The 18,446-nt window shown below is 28.1% G+C and overlaps 1 protein-coding gene across 1 annotated transcript; it reads right to left on the bottom strand.

Moving 5' to 3' along the window:
- Positions 1-4,900: 4,900 nt before the first annotated feature.
- Positions 4,901-6,136, bottom strand: LOC101495739 (uncharacterized). The gene has a single exon (XM_004512778.4). The coding sequence runs from the start codon at positions 5,951-5,953 to the stop codon at positions 5,066-5,068; it is 888 nt and encodes a 295-aa protein (XP_004512835.1). The 5' UTR covers positions 5,954-6,136; the 3' UTR covers positions 4,901-5,065.
- Between the last annotated feature and the right edge of the window lie 12,310 nt (positions 6,137-18,446).

Genomic DNA, 18,446 nt, shown 5'->3' with positions numbered 1-18,446 from the left:
CTAGAGAATGATGGTCAGTAAGCTGGAGAATGTTTGTATCATTTTGGATTGATGTCATCATACTGGAGAATGATGTTAATCATTCTAGAGATAATTCTTAATCATTCTGGAGAAAGATGTTTGTTGCTGAAGGTCATGTGTGACATGTTGGAGAATATGTATCAATCTAGAGACTAATGTTACACTGTTGGAGAATGATCATTTGTTACTTTTGCTTTGAGTTGTGCCTGTCAATTTTTGATCCTTTTGAGTGATTCTTTTGCTCATATGAGAGTTGTACATTCCTAGTATATGAATTGGAAATCTATTCGCAACTTGCAAGAGTTTTTCTTGCATTAAAAATTGATTCGATCTTGATTGCTGAAAACGACAGAGCCATGGAGAACAATTTTTGTTTTCTAGATTATGTTTGGAACGCTCCTGGTTCAGTTTTGTTCATTATTTGCACTTTCTTTAAATTGATTTCTCCTGCATTTGCTTTGTACATATCTTGGATTATTACACTTAAAAACATATGTTAAATTAACACATAATTTAGAATCATAATTAAAGTCTTTAATTAACTATTATTTGTTTACATCAAAATATTAATTTAGAATTTTGCCTTAACATAAATTGGACCCAATGAACTTCATTTGGATACAGTCCATCACATGGAACGAGGTGACAGTCAACTTGGACAACTCAACTATGTACAATATATAGAATATAGAATGGTGTGACCATGCATCCATATGGAGGACAAAGTGGCATGACCATACACCTATCAGCCCTAAGATAGATGGCCAACAACAAGATTTGGAGGCTAGATCAAATGGGCTTTGATTATGGAGGTCCAATGAATTGATAAAAAATATTATACTCATGTATTTGTTGTTTACATAAACACTAAGTCTTAATTGTAACCAATAAAAATATTAAGCTATTCATTGTTTTATTTTACAGAATAAATTATTCATTACTATCATAGCAATTATTAATACTTATTCTGTAACTTCATTTATTTTTTTTATATACACAATCTTTGTAAGTATTTTATATGGAATAAATTGAATAATTATATTTATTTGCAAAAACATATATTTTATTCTTTAGATCTAATTTTTATTATTCCTCACTGAAAACATACTAAAAGTTATATTATGTAACTGCCTTGTAAAATTTGTTTTCTAAATAATATAAATCTACATTAAACCTCCCCTAATATAAATTTGTAAACAAAAAAAGTTTAATGGCTAAATATACAGAGTATTTTAAGTAACAATGTTTTAATAAAAGGAAGTAACAATGTCTACAAATTAATATATATATATATATATATATATATATATTTATAAAGTTATACATTTATTTTTATAGTTTTTAACTTTGACTCTATTTAGTATTATGTGATAACAATTTCACAAGCAGTTCATAATAACATAAATATAATCGTCTCTATATTGATTGTTTTTAGGAAAATGCTAATAGGTGTTTCAAGAGCACGTGTTAAATATTTAAAGATAAAAATATTATATTAAAAATTGTATTAGAATCTATGTATTTAAGTTTTAAAATGTCAAAAATTATTTTTTTAATATAAAATTTCTATTTTTATATCCTTAACAAATGTTTTTAGAATACTTGTTAGCAATCACCTTTATTTTTATCAATCCCAATAAAGTTTCAACAATTGTTGGAACAAGTTCTAACACAAACTTAAATCACAATGTAGACAAATAATTAGGATTTAATTCTCCCCTTCTCCACTATCAAGTATTTGAATCCCCAAACTTTGCAAAACAGTTCGCAAATGTAAAGTTCAAATTGATGACTAGAACAAGGACAATAATTGATTTTATAAGTAAAGAAGAATAATTCATTGATTTGATTTAATATAAAGAAAAAAACAATTTATTGACTCAAAACTACTTTTGACTAAAAATAATCCCTAATCTCTTAAGTGATTAATTATCATTCAAAGCATAAAGCTCAACAATTTCATAAGAACTCGTGATAAAATTTATATATATATATATATATATATATATATATATATATATCATATCTTAGTTGGTTAATTAGTTAAATTGATTATTTAATTGCATTAGTTAATTATTTATTTTATACTAGTTAGTTGTTTATCTAATTGACTATATAAGTCTATATAACTCTTGATATAATTCATTCTCTCAATTATTAATATTATTCAATTTATTTTTCTTTATTTCTCTCTTAACAATCTTTCTTCATCAATACCCTGTGTTTCATCTCCAATTCAACATTCATTCTTTCTGGACAAAAATAGCAATGACAAAATCAGTGATCAAGACTCCAATTTATTGATAAATATAGTAAGTTTTCAATAAATTATTATAAGCGCATACGTCTTAATTCTACGACTACAAAAAATGATTGAAGGGATGTGATTTGCTACTATGCAAAGCACAATTGTCAATCTCCTAATCCAAATATGCAAGAAATCATTTCAAGGGAATCTTTAACCTACACATCAAAATATAGTAGAAACAAATACTGAAGACATGAGATTGAGCAATGTGAGATTATTGATTGGATTTTATGATCAAGAATTGTCAAAGTTTTTCAAGAACACAAAAAGTTTGATGATATATTTTTATTTTTTTTATAACTAGCCTAATTGGTATTTTATAAAATTCAGTCTTTTTTTAGTTTTAGTTGGCATTCTACAAAATTCATTATTTACTTTAGTCTTAATTGGTATTTTAGCTTATGTCCATAAAGAAATTGATGATCAAGCAAAATTCATTATTTTTAGTCTCATTGACATTTCGGGTTCTATCCAAAACATATATAAATATACACATATATATTGGATGGTTAAAGAAATAGTCAAAAACAAAATTAACATTATTTCGTTGATAAATTTTTGGCGTTTCAAATTTTTTTAGCCGATGAATTTCTAGAATTTTAAATTCGTTTTAATCGATGTCATTTCTGACTTTTTTTTTGTTGTTGTTGTGATTTTTCGAGTTTGAGTATTAAACATGTTATAACTTGAGGATAGATATTAGATATCTTAGTTTAGTGAGTTAGTTACACTAGCTAATTAGTTATTTATCTAATCGACTGTATAAATCTATGTAATTATTGATGTAATTCATTCTCTCAATTATTAATATTATTTAATTCATTTTTCTTTATTTCTTTTTTATTAATAGGTTAAAAAAAATTATCTTTTTTTGATATAGTAAGATGAAGGAGAGGCAACTGGTTTGCTTTCGGCTATTAAAAAGATCCATGACCTTCTTTCAATAGCAAATTAGCAATGTGGAAGATACCTCTTACTTTGGGCCATCATTATACACTTATTGTTAAAGACTTTGGCAAAAATAACATAGGGCAACTTAAAAGTTTAATCAGTATGGGCCTTTGGAAGCAAATGGGTTGTGTAATCGCTTAATCCATGTTATATTTGCTTATTTTTATTTTTTTATTTTTGTTATCGTATTTTAATTTTTGGTAAAGTAAAATTGAGTAAAATATATTATCAAATTATAATTTTTAATAGTGTATTTGAAAGCAGGTGAGCAAACATGAGACACAGATGAATAATCTTCTTTAATTCAGTACATTTATTTTACAAATTTAAAGATATGATTTTTTATGAGACAAACTAATTGAATCAGCGAGTGGTGGTCTCATTTTTATTTCGTTTTCATATTTTTATTGCAGTATCCGTTTTATTATATTCATTGAACAAACATTCATGTTGACTTTTAAAAATATAAAAAATTTAATGTAATTTTTGAATATTTTAAAATTAGAAATATATCTTAAATACTTTTTTTAATAATTTTATAAATTAAATTGACTAATAATATAAAAAGTATTTAAGAGATTTAATAACTAACTTCATATGTATTTTAAATGCATTTATTTCGATTTTATTAATGAAATAAGTTGAGTTTTCCCGAAAGAGCAAGAAACTTCGCTACTGAAAATTTGTTAATGTGCAAAACACATGACAAAGATTCCTTTTCCAAGGTTGCTCAAATGAAATCAGTGCTATCATTGCGTTAAAACTAAAAACATTGTCTTGGAATTATTCTTGAAGCATCCACTCACTTAACGCATATTCCACAAATCAAAATTCCTAGTCACTTCAACTTTCATTATTTATACCAGTACTTTTATTAATTTTAATGAGAGAGAAAAATATAAAAAAAATATTTAAATTTTCAATTTTTAATTTTTTTTTCTTTTTCATAAATGGATAAGTACATGGGAGAATTCAACTCGTTTAAATTAGATGTTACTATAGCTGACTCATCCATTTGCAGAATCAACTATATATATTACAATATTTTAATTAAGATATCAAATTTAAATATTAAATTAAATATAAAAATAAATAGAACTCAAAATTTAAGCTCACCTTAATATGATGATTTTGATACACCGAAAGCACTGTACTTGCCGTGAATCCAAATTCCTTCAACTTAAGGACTTTGGTGGAGACCACTCTAATGCTTTAATAAATAATCTTAACGCTATTTTCATACTAGAAATTTGGGACTTTCGAGAAGCTGTTAATAAGCAACAAACAAGTTTATGTTACAAATAATTTATTTTCTATAAACACACTTAAGTTGTTATTTTTTCCTATTTTAATAATTCTCACTCTTCCTACCCAAAAATATATCAATACCTTATTTAATTTAATATAAGGATTTCGTAAAATATAAGTTGAAGCCATAGGTGCTTCAAAACCAAGTTGTAGAAATATCAGAAATGATCAAAGTTATTGCTGAATGTTTTTTACTAAATATTGTTTAAAATCAAACATCATAAAAATGATGTGTAATTTTATCCCCTTCATATATTGAATTATTATTATATATGATTTATCATTTCTCAAAAAATAAACTGCAAAATCACGGAAAATCCAACAAAAATAAGATTTAATTAGAGAATACATGCACACATATGCAAATGTTACACACAATTCAATTAATCTTCAAAGTAAAAGCAACTATTTCCTCTCTTTCTTTTTCTTTATTACTTTGGTAGAAAAACGCCAATCTCCCAAGTTTAATTTCAGTCTCTAAAAATCATCGCCATCATAACCACCATCGTCATAACCAATATCATCCTCAACTTTCTCCGCAGCATTATCAGCAACCTTATCTTCAATAAAATCAGCACCTTCCACAAGTGCAATTCCACCAAGAACCCCCGCGACTGCACCTACAGCCAATCCTGCCCCCATCCCACCAAACTTACTTTTCTTCTTTTCCTCCACTTGTCCATAACCATAATTACTTCCTTGTCCATACGACGTCGTTTGAGCCCCATACTCTGTGGACCCATAACCTGGCCCCGCAGTCGGAGGCCCTGCATTATAAGGATATCCTGCTGGTGGTGCCGCAGAATAATCATAATTCTGTGGCGCACCATAAGAGTTTCCATACCCTGCTGCAAGGGAATTATTATTATTATAATTATAATCATAATCTCTCGATGTAGTCGGGGGTGGAGGGACACCATAAGGAGGAGCATAATAAGAGCCCGACCCACGATAGTCGGGTACTTTAATTACAACTTTAACATCTACTTTTCCGTGCGGCCTTCCTGAAGGCCGTCTCAGCGTAAGGGATCGGCTAACTCGTTCGCCGATCCCAACGTCTTTGAGAATTTCAACTAGCTGGAGCCGAGCCGAGCCGATGAGTGGCTTGGTGTCTTGTTCGGAGCCGGCGTGGACGATATCGATGTATAGAGTGAGATTCTCTATTGGCTCTGGTGGTAAAGGAATTATGAGAGTTTGGTCCCATTCGGCTTCGGTGTCGCCGTTTTCATCCACTTTGGTTGAGAATTTGTTCTTTGGATCTATCCAAACGACGGCGTATGGTCTGTTTGAGCCGTTGCGCCAGTTCACGTTTTTCAGCCCGCGAGCTGATGACAGTTTCACTTCAGCTTCGTAGCGTGTTGCCATATTCTTTTTTTATTTTTTATTTTTTTATTGATGAGTTTTGAGATTGAGAAACGTTGCTGTGTCTAAGATGGGTTTTATAGTGGTTGTTATGTGAGGATGGAGATTTGTCTTTTTATCCTCAGTTTTGGGTGTAATCACTAAATTGCCATTTATTTATTAAATGCTTCAAGGACTTTCCGTTGGGTTGATTATAAAGTAAAGAAAGACCTTAATGATATAAAAAAAGGGGAAGATTTTTATTTTTTAGTGAATATTTATAAATAAATTTATATTTATTTATTTTTAATAGTGTAAAGATTGAATTTAAAATAAGTGAAATAAATGTATATTCTATTTAAAATGAAATGTAAATAAAAATAATGATTTAAAAAATTGATATATTAAAAAAAGTCAAAATCAAATATATTAATTTTTTAATTTTCTTTTATATTTTATTTTAGAATAATATAAGTTTACTGTTAAACTAAATTATTAGAGCTTTATTTGAATTGATTTTCAAAGCACAATTTTAAATTAAATGTATTTCAATAACATTAGGTGAGAAATTGTAGATATTATTGATAGGTTATTTTTTATTTTTTATTTTCAAATATAAAAAACTAAAAAAATTAGTGTATCGAAATAACGTGAAAACAAATTTCACAAGAGACACCAATTGATTAACCTATTTTTAGTCCACATAAATATAATAATTTCATCGTGTCCTTATCACTTAAAATCCCACTTGTCAATCCAATAAAAATAACACAAAAATAATGGTGGTGAAAATGTCTCACATTTTTAAAAGTAACTAGAGACCAAAATTTAGATTTATGTTTTGTTTTATAAAGTCAAACTGCTAGTTTATATGCAACGGATTAATTTTTTTATTTTTTTATATTACTTTAAATAACATTTGAGTTTGTGACATTTTATTTTCCTCACTATCTTGCAAAACATTTAAAATTAATTAGATGTTAATTGTTATTTTATATATATGAATTAGTTTAACCACAAATTTTACTAAATACTTTAAATTCGATCTATTTTCTTCTACTATAAAATAATTTATCAACCTTTGCCATTTAAGTCAAATAAAATCCACTTGCATGAGAAAATGGATTTCGAGATAGAATAAATTCATAACAAAGTATAGACATAAAACACATAATTTTGAAGATTAATAAACTTTTTTAAGGATTAAAAATATCCTATGATTCTTGTATTTAGACTAGAAAATTAACCTAATTAGACATGAGGCATGAGTGAACCAAACAGTAAGGCTACAAAGCTATTGATTTAAGCTTACAAATAAAAATTTATTTTATCATGAAAAGCCACCAAAAAATAAAACAAATAATTGTAATTCCATTGTTGACTGGTTAGTACACCATTGAATTAGGTAACTGTCTAAAGGTTGATATGCTTTGGTTGGGTTTAATCTTAACCGGGGAAAAGAACATCTGGGGTAGTTATAAGAATATATGCTTTATTGTTCCATTTTTAAGATATAATTACATTTTGATAAAATCAAATCTTATCATATAATACTTTAAAATTTAAACTCTTTAGTTACATTTTCTTAAATATTTCTTTTTAGAAAATTATTATAACATATATTGAAAATAATCAAAATTCAAAAATAATATAAAAGTTGTTTCAAAGGAGTAGATGGTTGAGTATTTATATATATATTTTTTAGTCGATATTAATTTTTTACATATGATTTATTTATTTTTATTTAAATTAAAATCTTATCAAAATAACAATATATAATTTGAAATAAATTTAACTTGTAATTATGAAACCGTGTTTATAAATGTAATAAATTTAACATTTAATATATCCATTAATTTGCACAAGATGGTCTTAAAAGAATTGACTAGCCAAATTTCATACGTAGGTTTTTTAGAAAATTTATGCTTTTTTTATTTTTAATTTTCAAATTTTAAAATAGTAATAAATGTTATTTTGTCAAAATAGTTTTTGCTTATTTATTGTAGAAACAGAAATAAATAGATTGAGATAATATATAGTTAAATAATATAATATAAGATAGTCTTTATTTTAACTAATAAATCTCCATTTTATTAGATTAGATGTTTTGTCCTAGATTCGAAATAGAATCTCACAGTTGTGTGTTTTATTGGTAGTATTTACTATTTTTTTTAAGACAAAAAATGTAATACAAAAAATAATTTAATTTACATACACTCTCAATGTAAATAGTTTTTACGGTGACATAAAATTAAAAGCATCTAATTTAAAAAAATATTTGACCTGTATTATAGTAATAGATACGAGCGATTATAATATTTTAACACTATAAAATATTTTACACCGTGAATATATACAAATTAAACACTATAAAAATACTGAAATTATATATGAAAAATAACAAATTTTAATAATTTTCATTAATTTGTGTAAACAAACGTAAATCTATAATATGTTAATATCAAATTTTAATAGTTTTCATTATTGTATATGATTTATTTATTATTTAAAAAAAATGAATGAAGGGATATAATATTTTTTTTACGGAGCCAAATTTTATATAGTGAAAAGTGTCTGTGGTCAATCCATACTTATATTATTTAAGAAAATATATTATTTTTTTGACTTATGTTTGCAACGGCATGCAGTCTTAAATATTTTGATATAATAATATTTATTTCTATTATATTTTAAAATTTCACTAGGAAGAGTTTTTCTTGATGGAGCAGTCATTCTTCAGCGCTAGAAAATCTGGCCGGCACCTGAATTTTATAATGCAGCGGTAAAATTAAAATCACTATTAGGATTTACTTAAAAATGTTGTCTTTGATTTTTGAAATTTTAAATACTTTTTAAAATTATTTTATAATTAGATATTATGATTTAAAATTTCCATTAAAGATGATAGTTTTAAGATTATTTTTTTATTTATAATAATTTTTTTAAATTGTCTTTTTTATCCTTTTATTTAAAATAAATAATTTCTAAAAATATTGTGTTTCTTATTTTATATGTGAGTTTTTTTGTCTAAAAAATTGAAGGCATGGGGCATGGCCTGAGTGCGTTGCATTATCATATCTAAATTAATTGTGAAGATTATTAAAAATAGAATAAAATTTGAAGATAACAAATAAAGATTGTTTAATCCAAAAAAACAAATAAAGGTTGAATGATGGTCCCGTTGCCACACGCTTAGAAAACACGTTTCGTACACGATGTTTTCTGGGGAAGGCATCACTTAGGAAGAATGTATATATAGGCATATTTTTATTTTATTTTAATTAATCTGCACCATTATTTCTATATTTATCACTTTATATTAAGATAAAAAAGCTTTATGATGAATATGTATTTTTATGAACGGTCAATTTAAAAAGCTTTACGGTATTGAATAACGATAAATTTCAATTGTTTGTAACTTTAAAAGTATTATATAATTAAAATTTGAAATCAAAGATTTTCATCAATATAAAATTTATAATTAATTAACAATAGAAAAAAAATTATTTTAATTATGTATATAAATTAAATTTTATTTTTTTAATTTTTTCTTAAGCCAGAAGACATTCTTATTATCTCATTCAAATCCTTTCGGATGATGTTATTAAGATTTCATCTATATACATAATAAAAAATATTTATAGCATTAAGGTATAACAATTAACTAGTTTTTTGATAAAAATAAAAAATTTAATTTTTTTATGCGTTAAAATATTTATCCATATAAATCTGACTTAATTCAAATAACAAATATCAATATTGTGACATTGAATATTATATTTTTAATTTAAATCATGATATCTTGAATTTAAACATGAGACTTTGTATTCATATGAGTATTTGCGATTTAAATTTTAAAGAATTGAATTTATATTTTAATATTTAAAAGAAATTCAAACAACATAATAAAAGATGTAATTTTACGTTGTTCTTTCAGTTTTTTTAGAAATGTCAAACTTATATCAAAATATAAATTTGACCCTTAGAAACTCTCTCCTCAAAAGATAGTGGTAGATCGCAAATAGAGTGATGCATTGTTGCTAATAAATTTCGACATTGTCGTTTTGTTAATCAAGAAGGGCACCTATCTCAGGGTAGGGGCATAATGCATATCTACTGTTACAGTATTAGGTAATGGGACGATGAAAAATAAAAAAGCTATTATTTTAATTTTTAAAAATGTATAATATTATTATTTTAATTTCTGATATAACAAAATATTTAAATTTAATTTTTGAATTATCAAAAGATTAACCAATTTAGTCTTCGACGTTATAATAGTCACATACTATTTTGACAATAAGTTATATCTTTTAGGAACTTTTATGATAATAATAAGTTATATATTTCAAGGACTATTTAGATCATTTGAATATTATATTTGATGACTAAATGTACATTTCATAAGAGCTTGACACTCTTTATATAGTGATGGAAGCATACCAACATATGTTAATTATCCAACGTGAGACTTTAATATTTATAACGTTGAAAACTACTCAATATATGAGAGCTTTTCAATGTTCCAACAAATTTTTCTGAATTAGCGTTAGACGCTTTTATAAGATTATGCATAAGCAGAGGTGTCTTCTGACTTAAATCTTTACATAGTAAGTAAGATTTAGATTCAACAAGAGTGATTCGTAGTCTTGAACTATATCCCTGACATCAAATCCACGCAAAATCTTTTCATATGGTGTATTCTAAAAGTCCATACATTAATGACCATGTATGTCTATCCTAGTATAGTGAACGCTCTAGGAATTCTGACTCAAATTCCATAGAAAACGACCCGAATTCCACATTAGTACTCTTGTAGCTAGGTACTCCACTCGACATAGAGTATAAATCTCATTAAAAGTTTCTATTATCTCAACTTATCATTGCTTGAGGAATCATGTTTCTCCGATATATTAACATATTCATCTCATATCACTTAACAATTTGTTATTAGCCATTGAACCTAATTCTTGGAATCTCTAGTCTTTTAGACTGGATTACCATCATGAGTAATTCTATAGACAATAGTCTCATCCATTTGAACATATTTAGGACTTTCTCTCTAGCTAATCCTTTCGTCAAATGATCGACTAAATTTTCATCAATGTGTACATGATTTACTATAACAACTCTTTAGAAAGTAACTCTCTAACATTGTTGTGCTTACGACGTATTTGTCGTCTCTTACCGTTGTAATAATGATTCTCAATCTTTTCAATAACCTTGGTACTATCACAATCGATCAGCACAATTGGCATAAGTTTTTTCCATAAAGGGATCTCAACTAGTAAGCATCTCTACCAACTCGCTCGCTTTTTCACTAGTAGTAGCTAGTGCTATCATTTCAGACTCCATAGTGGATTGAGCCATTATTGTCTATTTCTTCGATTTCCAAGATACAACATCACCAACTATACCAAAAATATAGTCACTAGTTGCTTCAGAGTAATCTAATAAGGTGTTCTAATAAACATCATTGTATCCTTCAATGATGGTAGAAAATCTTTGATCATGTAATTCGAGACTCATGGTACTTTTCAGATATTTTATGACTCTTTTGATAGCGTTGCAATTCTCTATACTTGGTCTACTGGTAAACCTGGACAATAGTCCCATGACGTAGGCAATGTCAGGTTTAGTACAGTTAGTGACATACATGAGGCTGCCAATGATGCTCACATATTCAGTTTGTCTAACATCTTCACCAGTGTTTTTGAAAAGTTTCACACTTGGATTATATGGTGTCAAGCATGTTTACAGTCAAAGTATTTGTATTTGTTTACGATTTTTTCAACATAATGCGAATGGTCCAAAGAGATTCCCTTTTATGACCTAGTAATCTTGATTCCAAGGATTACTCTCACTTTTTTAAGGTCTTTAACATCAAAGCTGTTACACAACAATGATTTCACAATATTTACAACATGAATGTTTGAAACCAAATATGAGTACGTCGTCTACATAGAGACATATGATATTGCAAATGCCATTTTACATATTTGTAATAAATATATTTGTCACTTTTATTCAATTTAAACTCATCCAATATAATCATGTTATCAAACTTTTCATGTCATTACTTATGAGCTTACTTAAGACCATACACAAATTTATCTATCTTACAAACCTTGTTTTCTTGTCCATAAATCACAAAACCTCCAAGTGGTTCCATATAGATTTCTTCTTCCAAGTCAACATTTAAAAAATTTGTTTTGACATTCATTTGGTGTATCACCAATTTATGAATAACAACTAGTGAAATGAGTACCCTAATGGATGTAATTCTAGTGACCGGTGAAAAAGTGTAAAAGAAATCTACATTTTCTCTTTGTTTAAAACATTTTGCTACAAGGCGAACCTTGTATTTATCAACAATTCCATCGGGTTTTTGTTTTTGTTTTTCAAAATCCATTTACAAACTATCACCAGGAGGCACGTCTACTAATTTCCGAGTCTTGTTAGACTCTAGAGAATCCATCTCATCGTGTATAGCTTGTTTCCAAAAATCTGCATGCAACTATGAAAAAGCTTATTGAAGATGTAGATCCTCTTCTTAGGTATAAGTCAAATAACTAGGTTCGTAATTTTTAGCAACTTTGCCTCTCTTAATTCTTCGAGGTTCTTTTTCGCCTTGTTTATAGCTTTTAGTTATCCTCATCACAGAAATGTGACTTGCCACCGCCCACTATTTCTTGATTTGAAAATGAATTTATTTTCATAGAAGTCAACATCATTTAACTCTATGATCACTTTTGCATTTAGGTCATAAAACCTATACGCTTTGATGTTTATTGCATACCCAATGAATACACCGTCGTAGGCTCTGCTGGCGAGTTTAACTCGCTTGGGGTCGAGGATTCTAACATAAGCCAAACAACCCCAAGTTCATAAATAAGACATGTTCAATTGTCTTTTCTTCAAAATCTCATAACATTTTTTCCCCCATAGATTTAGGAACTCTAATAAAAAATAGCAAATAGTCAATAAAATTTATCCCACCAACGAGATGCAACACCATAGTTAAGCATAAAAACAACAACTAGTTTTGTAAGAGTTCAATTATAATTCCTTGTAATTTATAAAACTAATTAAATAAACTATAATCATACTCAGTTCCTCTATCACTACAAAACCTCTTAATCTTTCTACTAAATTGATTTTCAATTTCAGTTACAAAGATCCTAATCATGTCATGCGCTTCACTTTTATTTTTCATTAGATATACAAAATTATAGTCAGAACAATTGTCAATATAAGTGATAAAATAACGTTTCCCATTTCTTGTTAAAGCCCCATCAAGTTCACATATATCGAAGTGTATTAAATTTAAAGGCTCATATTCTCTAACTACTGATTTATGTGAATTCTTTGTTATTTTAGCTTGATTACAAAAATCACATTTTTTAAAATCATTTAAAGATAACTTTGGAATTAAACCTAAGTTACTTAAGTTTGAAATAACACGTTTGTTCACGTGACATAGTCTAGCATGCCAACTATTAAAATCACACAACATGTAGGCAAAATGAGACATTTTATTGATTTCAACATTTAATTTAACCATGCCATCGATGGTATACCTTTTGCCAATAAAATATGATTTAAAAATAGTGTACAAATATGCCGATACAGACTAAGTAAACCCTACCTTATTCATAAGAAAACCAAAAACAAAGAGATGAATTACCAGACTCTCTAGAGAAAATTCTTTTGTTTTATGCTTGAGAGGATTTTTGAAATCCTTCCAAGCAATGACAATTTGTCAATAATAACAACAATTTATAATTGTTCATTTAAAGACATACATTAAGAGATGATCTTATGAGCTATTTTCTGGATTTCATGGGATTGAGCCTCCACTAATCTATTATATGATATTTAAGGTAGCAGATAACAACATACATTTTAGCTTTAGGTTCCTCGATATCATATTTCTTCTTTAGAGCATCCCAAACCCGTCTAGTAGTATTGCTGGAACTGTAATAATCATACAAATCATCAACAAGTCCATTAATAATATATTTCTTTCTTTATCCTCCCATTAGGTTGATTTTGCAGTTTTGTTATCATTTTCTATTTGTTTAGTTGTTTTTGTGACAACTAGAATGTCATCTTTTAGAACGTTGGAAACCTTTTTCATAGTTAAGAAAAATAATATATTCCTTTTTCGAAGTTAAGAAGAATAACATCTTTTGTTGCCATCGTTAGAAGTGACACCCCTCAAACCTAAACGATATATTGAAATCAGAAGCACCAAAACCAGATCCAGTAATTTATTCGGTTGATACGGCAAAAAGAAACATCTTAAAATAGTTGTTTTTGAGTTTCGAAAAACTATTTTAAAATAAATATAAGCCACATAGATGTTACTGGATTGGGTTGTGAGCTAGGTCGCTCTGTTTAAAAAGTTTCGTGACACTGTTTAAATTGTGAAAGGTCGACTATCAACCACATAATTTTAGGATAAAACAACCCAAACATATTGTATTAGAGTTCTACTACACTGCAAAAAATTGTTTGAAAATTATACCCTCAATTTGGTTATTAAAGCCACTCGTAATATAGTAGTAATAGGACTATGACACAAAAAACCACTCTAAAAGGATAGTGGTAATAGGACTACTCAAAAATCGAACGGAATAAAACACAAAAATCGCTCTAAAAGGATAGTGGTATTAGAACCACTTAAAAATCAAATGAACTACGACATAAAAATCACTCTTAAAGGACTATGGTATTAGAACCATACAATAACTGAAGGGACATAAAAGCTATTTATGGAGAAACTTATTCCAAGACAAGGTTTTGTACAGAAAAACTGGTTTCATATTTCTCGATACATAACCTTATTTTGAAACACATGAAACTTCAATATATATATATATATATATATATATATATATATATATATATATATATATATTTTATATATTTAGTTATTTCAATGGATGTGGGTGTTAGAGGAAGAGATAATAACATTGTGCGCGTTCCACTCAATGTTTCTACTTTATCTCCTTCCAATGATCCTCATATTGAAAGGATTCATCTAAAGATATTGCTTCACATGAGGAGGAGTTTATGCACCATGTATATGAGTCGATGCAGGAAGGAGCCTATACAATCGAAGGAGCATGTACACGATCATTTACATCAGGAGGAGATTGTACAATATTGTGGAGCATTGTATGATACATCGGTTCTTATGCCATATAAATATCCCATTGGTTGCATATGGTGGTATGGAGAGGTAAGTTATTTGTTTTGATATATTTATATATGTTTTTGGTATATGTAAAATATTTATTTAATTATTATTTTCATTTTCTATTTTAGATTCATATATTTTAAATGTATGCAAAAGCAACCCATGTTGAATATTGCTAACCATAGTAAGAAACTGCAACAATTTAGTCTACACTTGCTACCTCAAGTGATAGAGGAATGGGTGCATGTGTTTGGTTTAGGTCCAGTAAAACACAGTAGTTTCAAGTAGATATAAAACAACTTAGTATATACATTTGTGGAGATGTGATACTCATAGACTTCTTCCTTTCACATGTTATTTGGTGAAATGACGATTATTGTGGGTGATGTGACTAACCTATTATACTTACCCATTAGGGGTGACTTCTACACTCTACCGACCTATCAAGATACAATTATGACACATAATCTTTCCATACAATTATTATGCATGCCCGAGCCTGAAATTTTGTAGGAGAATACAAAAAACATGAGTGTTCATTATAGTCTGGAGTGGTTGAAGGAGGTCTTTCATAAGCAATGTACAACTTAAAGATTTTATTAGGGTGTAGAGTATACCTGTTGAATTTGGTAGGGAGTACCGATAAACTTACTCTTATAGGATTTTAAGAGTGTGTCTACCCTCTATTTTATAGTTTTGATTTCAACTTATTCTTATTTTGTCATGTATTTGGGTATACATGTCATCAATATAATATATATTATATTTAAATAACAAAATTATAAATAATTCCAAATTAGTTTTCTTTTAAATTAATTTACTATATTTTAAATATTATAAAATAAAAAAAATACTAAAAAATTAAATTACTAATGAAATAATATTATATTTAAAATTATCCATTTAAACTACTACAACATGTTACATGAATCAAGATCATTCTCCAACATGTTCATATTAATCTCCAACATGTAACATCATTCTCCAGCATGTTAAACATCAATCTCCATAATGATAACATCAATCTGCAGAAAGTTCTCCTCAGTCTCCAAAATAATCATCAGTCTTCAAAGGTTTAACAATCATTCTCTAGCAAATTTACATCACTCTCCAGTCTGTTTAGCGCGAATCAAAACATTGTCTTGAAATGAATTCGTCAATCATATATCTGTGAATCAAAGGATCATTAAACACAATCAAAATTGTCCAAGAATGAGAGGCTTTAGCCCAACCATTCCCACCACATAAGCGGAACGCAAAATGATCATAGACACGAACATTTTTAATTCATAAAGTCTAGTCTTTGGTCAAATCTGACACATGATAGTATAACACTTTCCAATGGTTCTTTTGGATGTCATATACCTTCTTATAGCCTATAAAAGGAAGGCAAAGCTCAACGAAAAATCAAAACTTCCCATGCTAAGAAAATCCATCACTCATTTACATTCATACAATTGAAAGTCTCTCATTCACACGAAAAAGAATCAGTTATGTCCTCATTCAATTTCTTAGAATTATTCTACTGAATATTTTGTTAAGAATGTAACCTCAAACAAGTGTTGAGATTACTCAGATTCTTCCAAACACTTTAAATCATCATGTTGTAAACTCAAGACTATAGTGTGTAATATAATTTGAGTAGTTTGTAGGAAATCCTTTTATGGTTAAAAGGTGAAGTGTAAAAATCCTTTCTACATATTGAAAGGTAAACTGTTGAAAGTCTTTATGGGTGGAAAGACAAAGTTGTATAACAGATCAAGGTTGATCTGAACTGGTGGTGTAAAAACCAAGATTGTTATATTTTGAACGCTTAGTGAAAAATTTCACAACTGTGAGGAGTGGACGTAAGCTGTGTTGGGTGAATCATGATATATCTCTGTGTCATATCTCTTCCTTATCTCTATTTATTTATAGTTCTTTGATTGTCAAATTAAATAGATAAGTTAAATTGTGTGTTTTTCACTAACCAATAATGTTCTCTGTTTTCTGTTTTCAAAACTCAAAACGTTCTCCGTGTTCTGTTTTCATAACCAAGATTAATCTTGAGTTAAATTCTTTATGTTTTAACAGGAAATTTTAAAAAGGAAATTTTACAATTCAAACCATCATTTCTTGTAAATTTACATTGCTAAGGTTTGTCTAAAGAGGTTCATAAGAATGATAAGGCTTCAATTTGGTTGTCATCTCAACCTGCAAGGTCTATTATCACTTGGGATCAACTGACCAAAAGCTTTTTGGAAAAGTACTTTCCTCCATCAAAGTCTGCTAACCTTCAAACTGGCATCACCACTTTTGTTCAATTTGAGCAAGAGTCCTTATATGAGGCATGGAAGAGATTCCAATAAATGATCAGAAGTTGTCTGCATCATAGCTATCATATATGACAACTTGTTTATATTTTTCACAATGGGATTTCAATTCAAAGTAGAGCAGTATTGATGCTGCTTGTAGAGGCTCTGTTTAAAAAAAAAACCTAAAGAAGTATATGCTTTGGTCGAAGAAATAGCTACGAATAGTTTTCAATGGAGCTCAAGTGATATACATGTTAAAAAGAAAGTTGGGATGTACAAAGTGAAGGCTAATACCACTTTTGAGATAAAGGTAGATAGTGTCGCTAAGCAACTTGAGACTCTAATGTCTGCACAAGCTCAACAAACTTCTGCGGGCACTCCTCCTTGTGATGTTGGTGAACTTTTTGGACTTGATGATGAAAGTAATTTCGGCAATCCATGGGCTAAGCAAATTGAGGAAGCCAACTATGTCAGACAAAAAGATGGTGATTCCAAGAAGAGTATGCAAGATGTCTTGGTGAAGTATATGGAAAACGTTGGACATCTTTGCATATATGTTTTAGAAAATTATATGAGACAAACAAATGAGATGTTGGTGGCCAGTGAAAGTAAAACACAAGCTCAACCAATTCCCTAATTTTTAAATGCATTAGGGATAAGGGATTAGAATATCAATGTGTTTTTTTTGAATTAAATTATGTAATAAAATAGGAAACGTGTTTTTATAAATAGAAAATGTGTTTTAAAAATTTGGAATGATAATAAAATGTAATTAATCCGCATGGAATATTTCACATAATCTTTTTTTTACACATCTTTAAAAAAATGATACTTTATCAAGTTTTGGACCAAGAATTTGTTTGGGGTATCAAAATTGAGGGCAAATAAAATGAGGGAACTATTTTTGCGATTCTGCTAAAATAAAGCGACTAAAACTGCAATTAAGCAAAAAAAATCCATATTCATTTGCTTCTTGTAGCTTCATTGGGCTAATGACATTAATGATAAGATTACTTAT

Source organism: Cicer arietinum, chromosome 8 (assembly GCF_000331145.2).
Source record: "Cicer arietinum cultivar CDC Frontier isolate Library 1 chromosome 8, Cicar.CDCFrontier_v2.0, whole genome shotgun sequence".
In the NCBI taxonomy this organism is placed as follows: Eukaryota; Viridiplantae; Streptophyta; class Magnoliopsida; order Fabales; family Fabaceae; genus Cicer; species Cicer arietinum.
This window is presented reverse-complemented; position numbering and strand designations above follow the sequence as displayed.

Excerpts from the sequence above, each read along its gene's own strand:
- LOC101495739 (XM_004512778.4), bottom strand. The coding sequence starts at position 5,953 with ATGGCAACACGCTACGAAGCTGAAGTGAAACTGTCATCAGCTCGCGGG.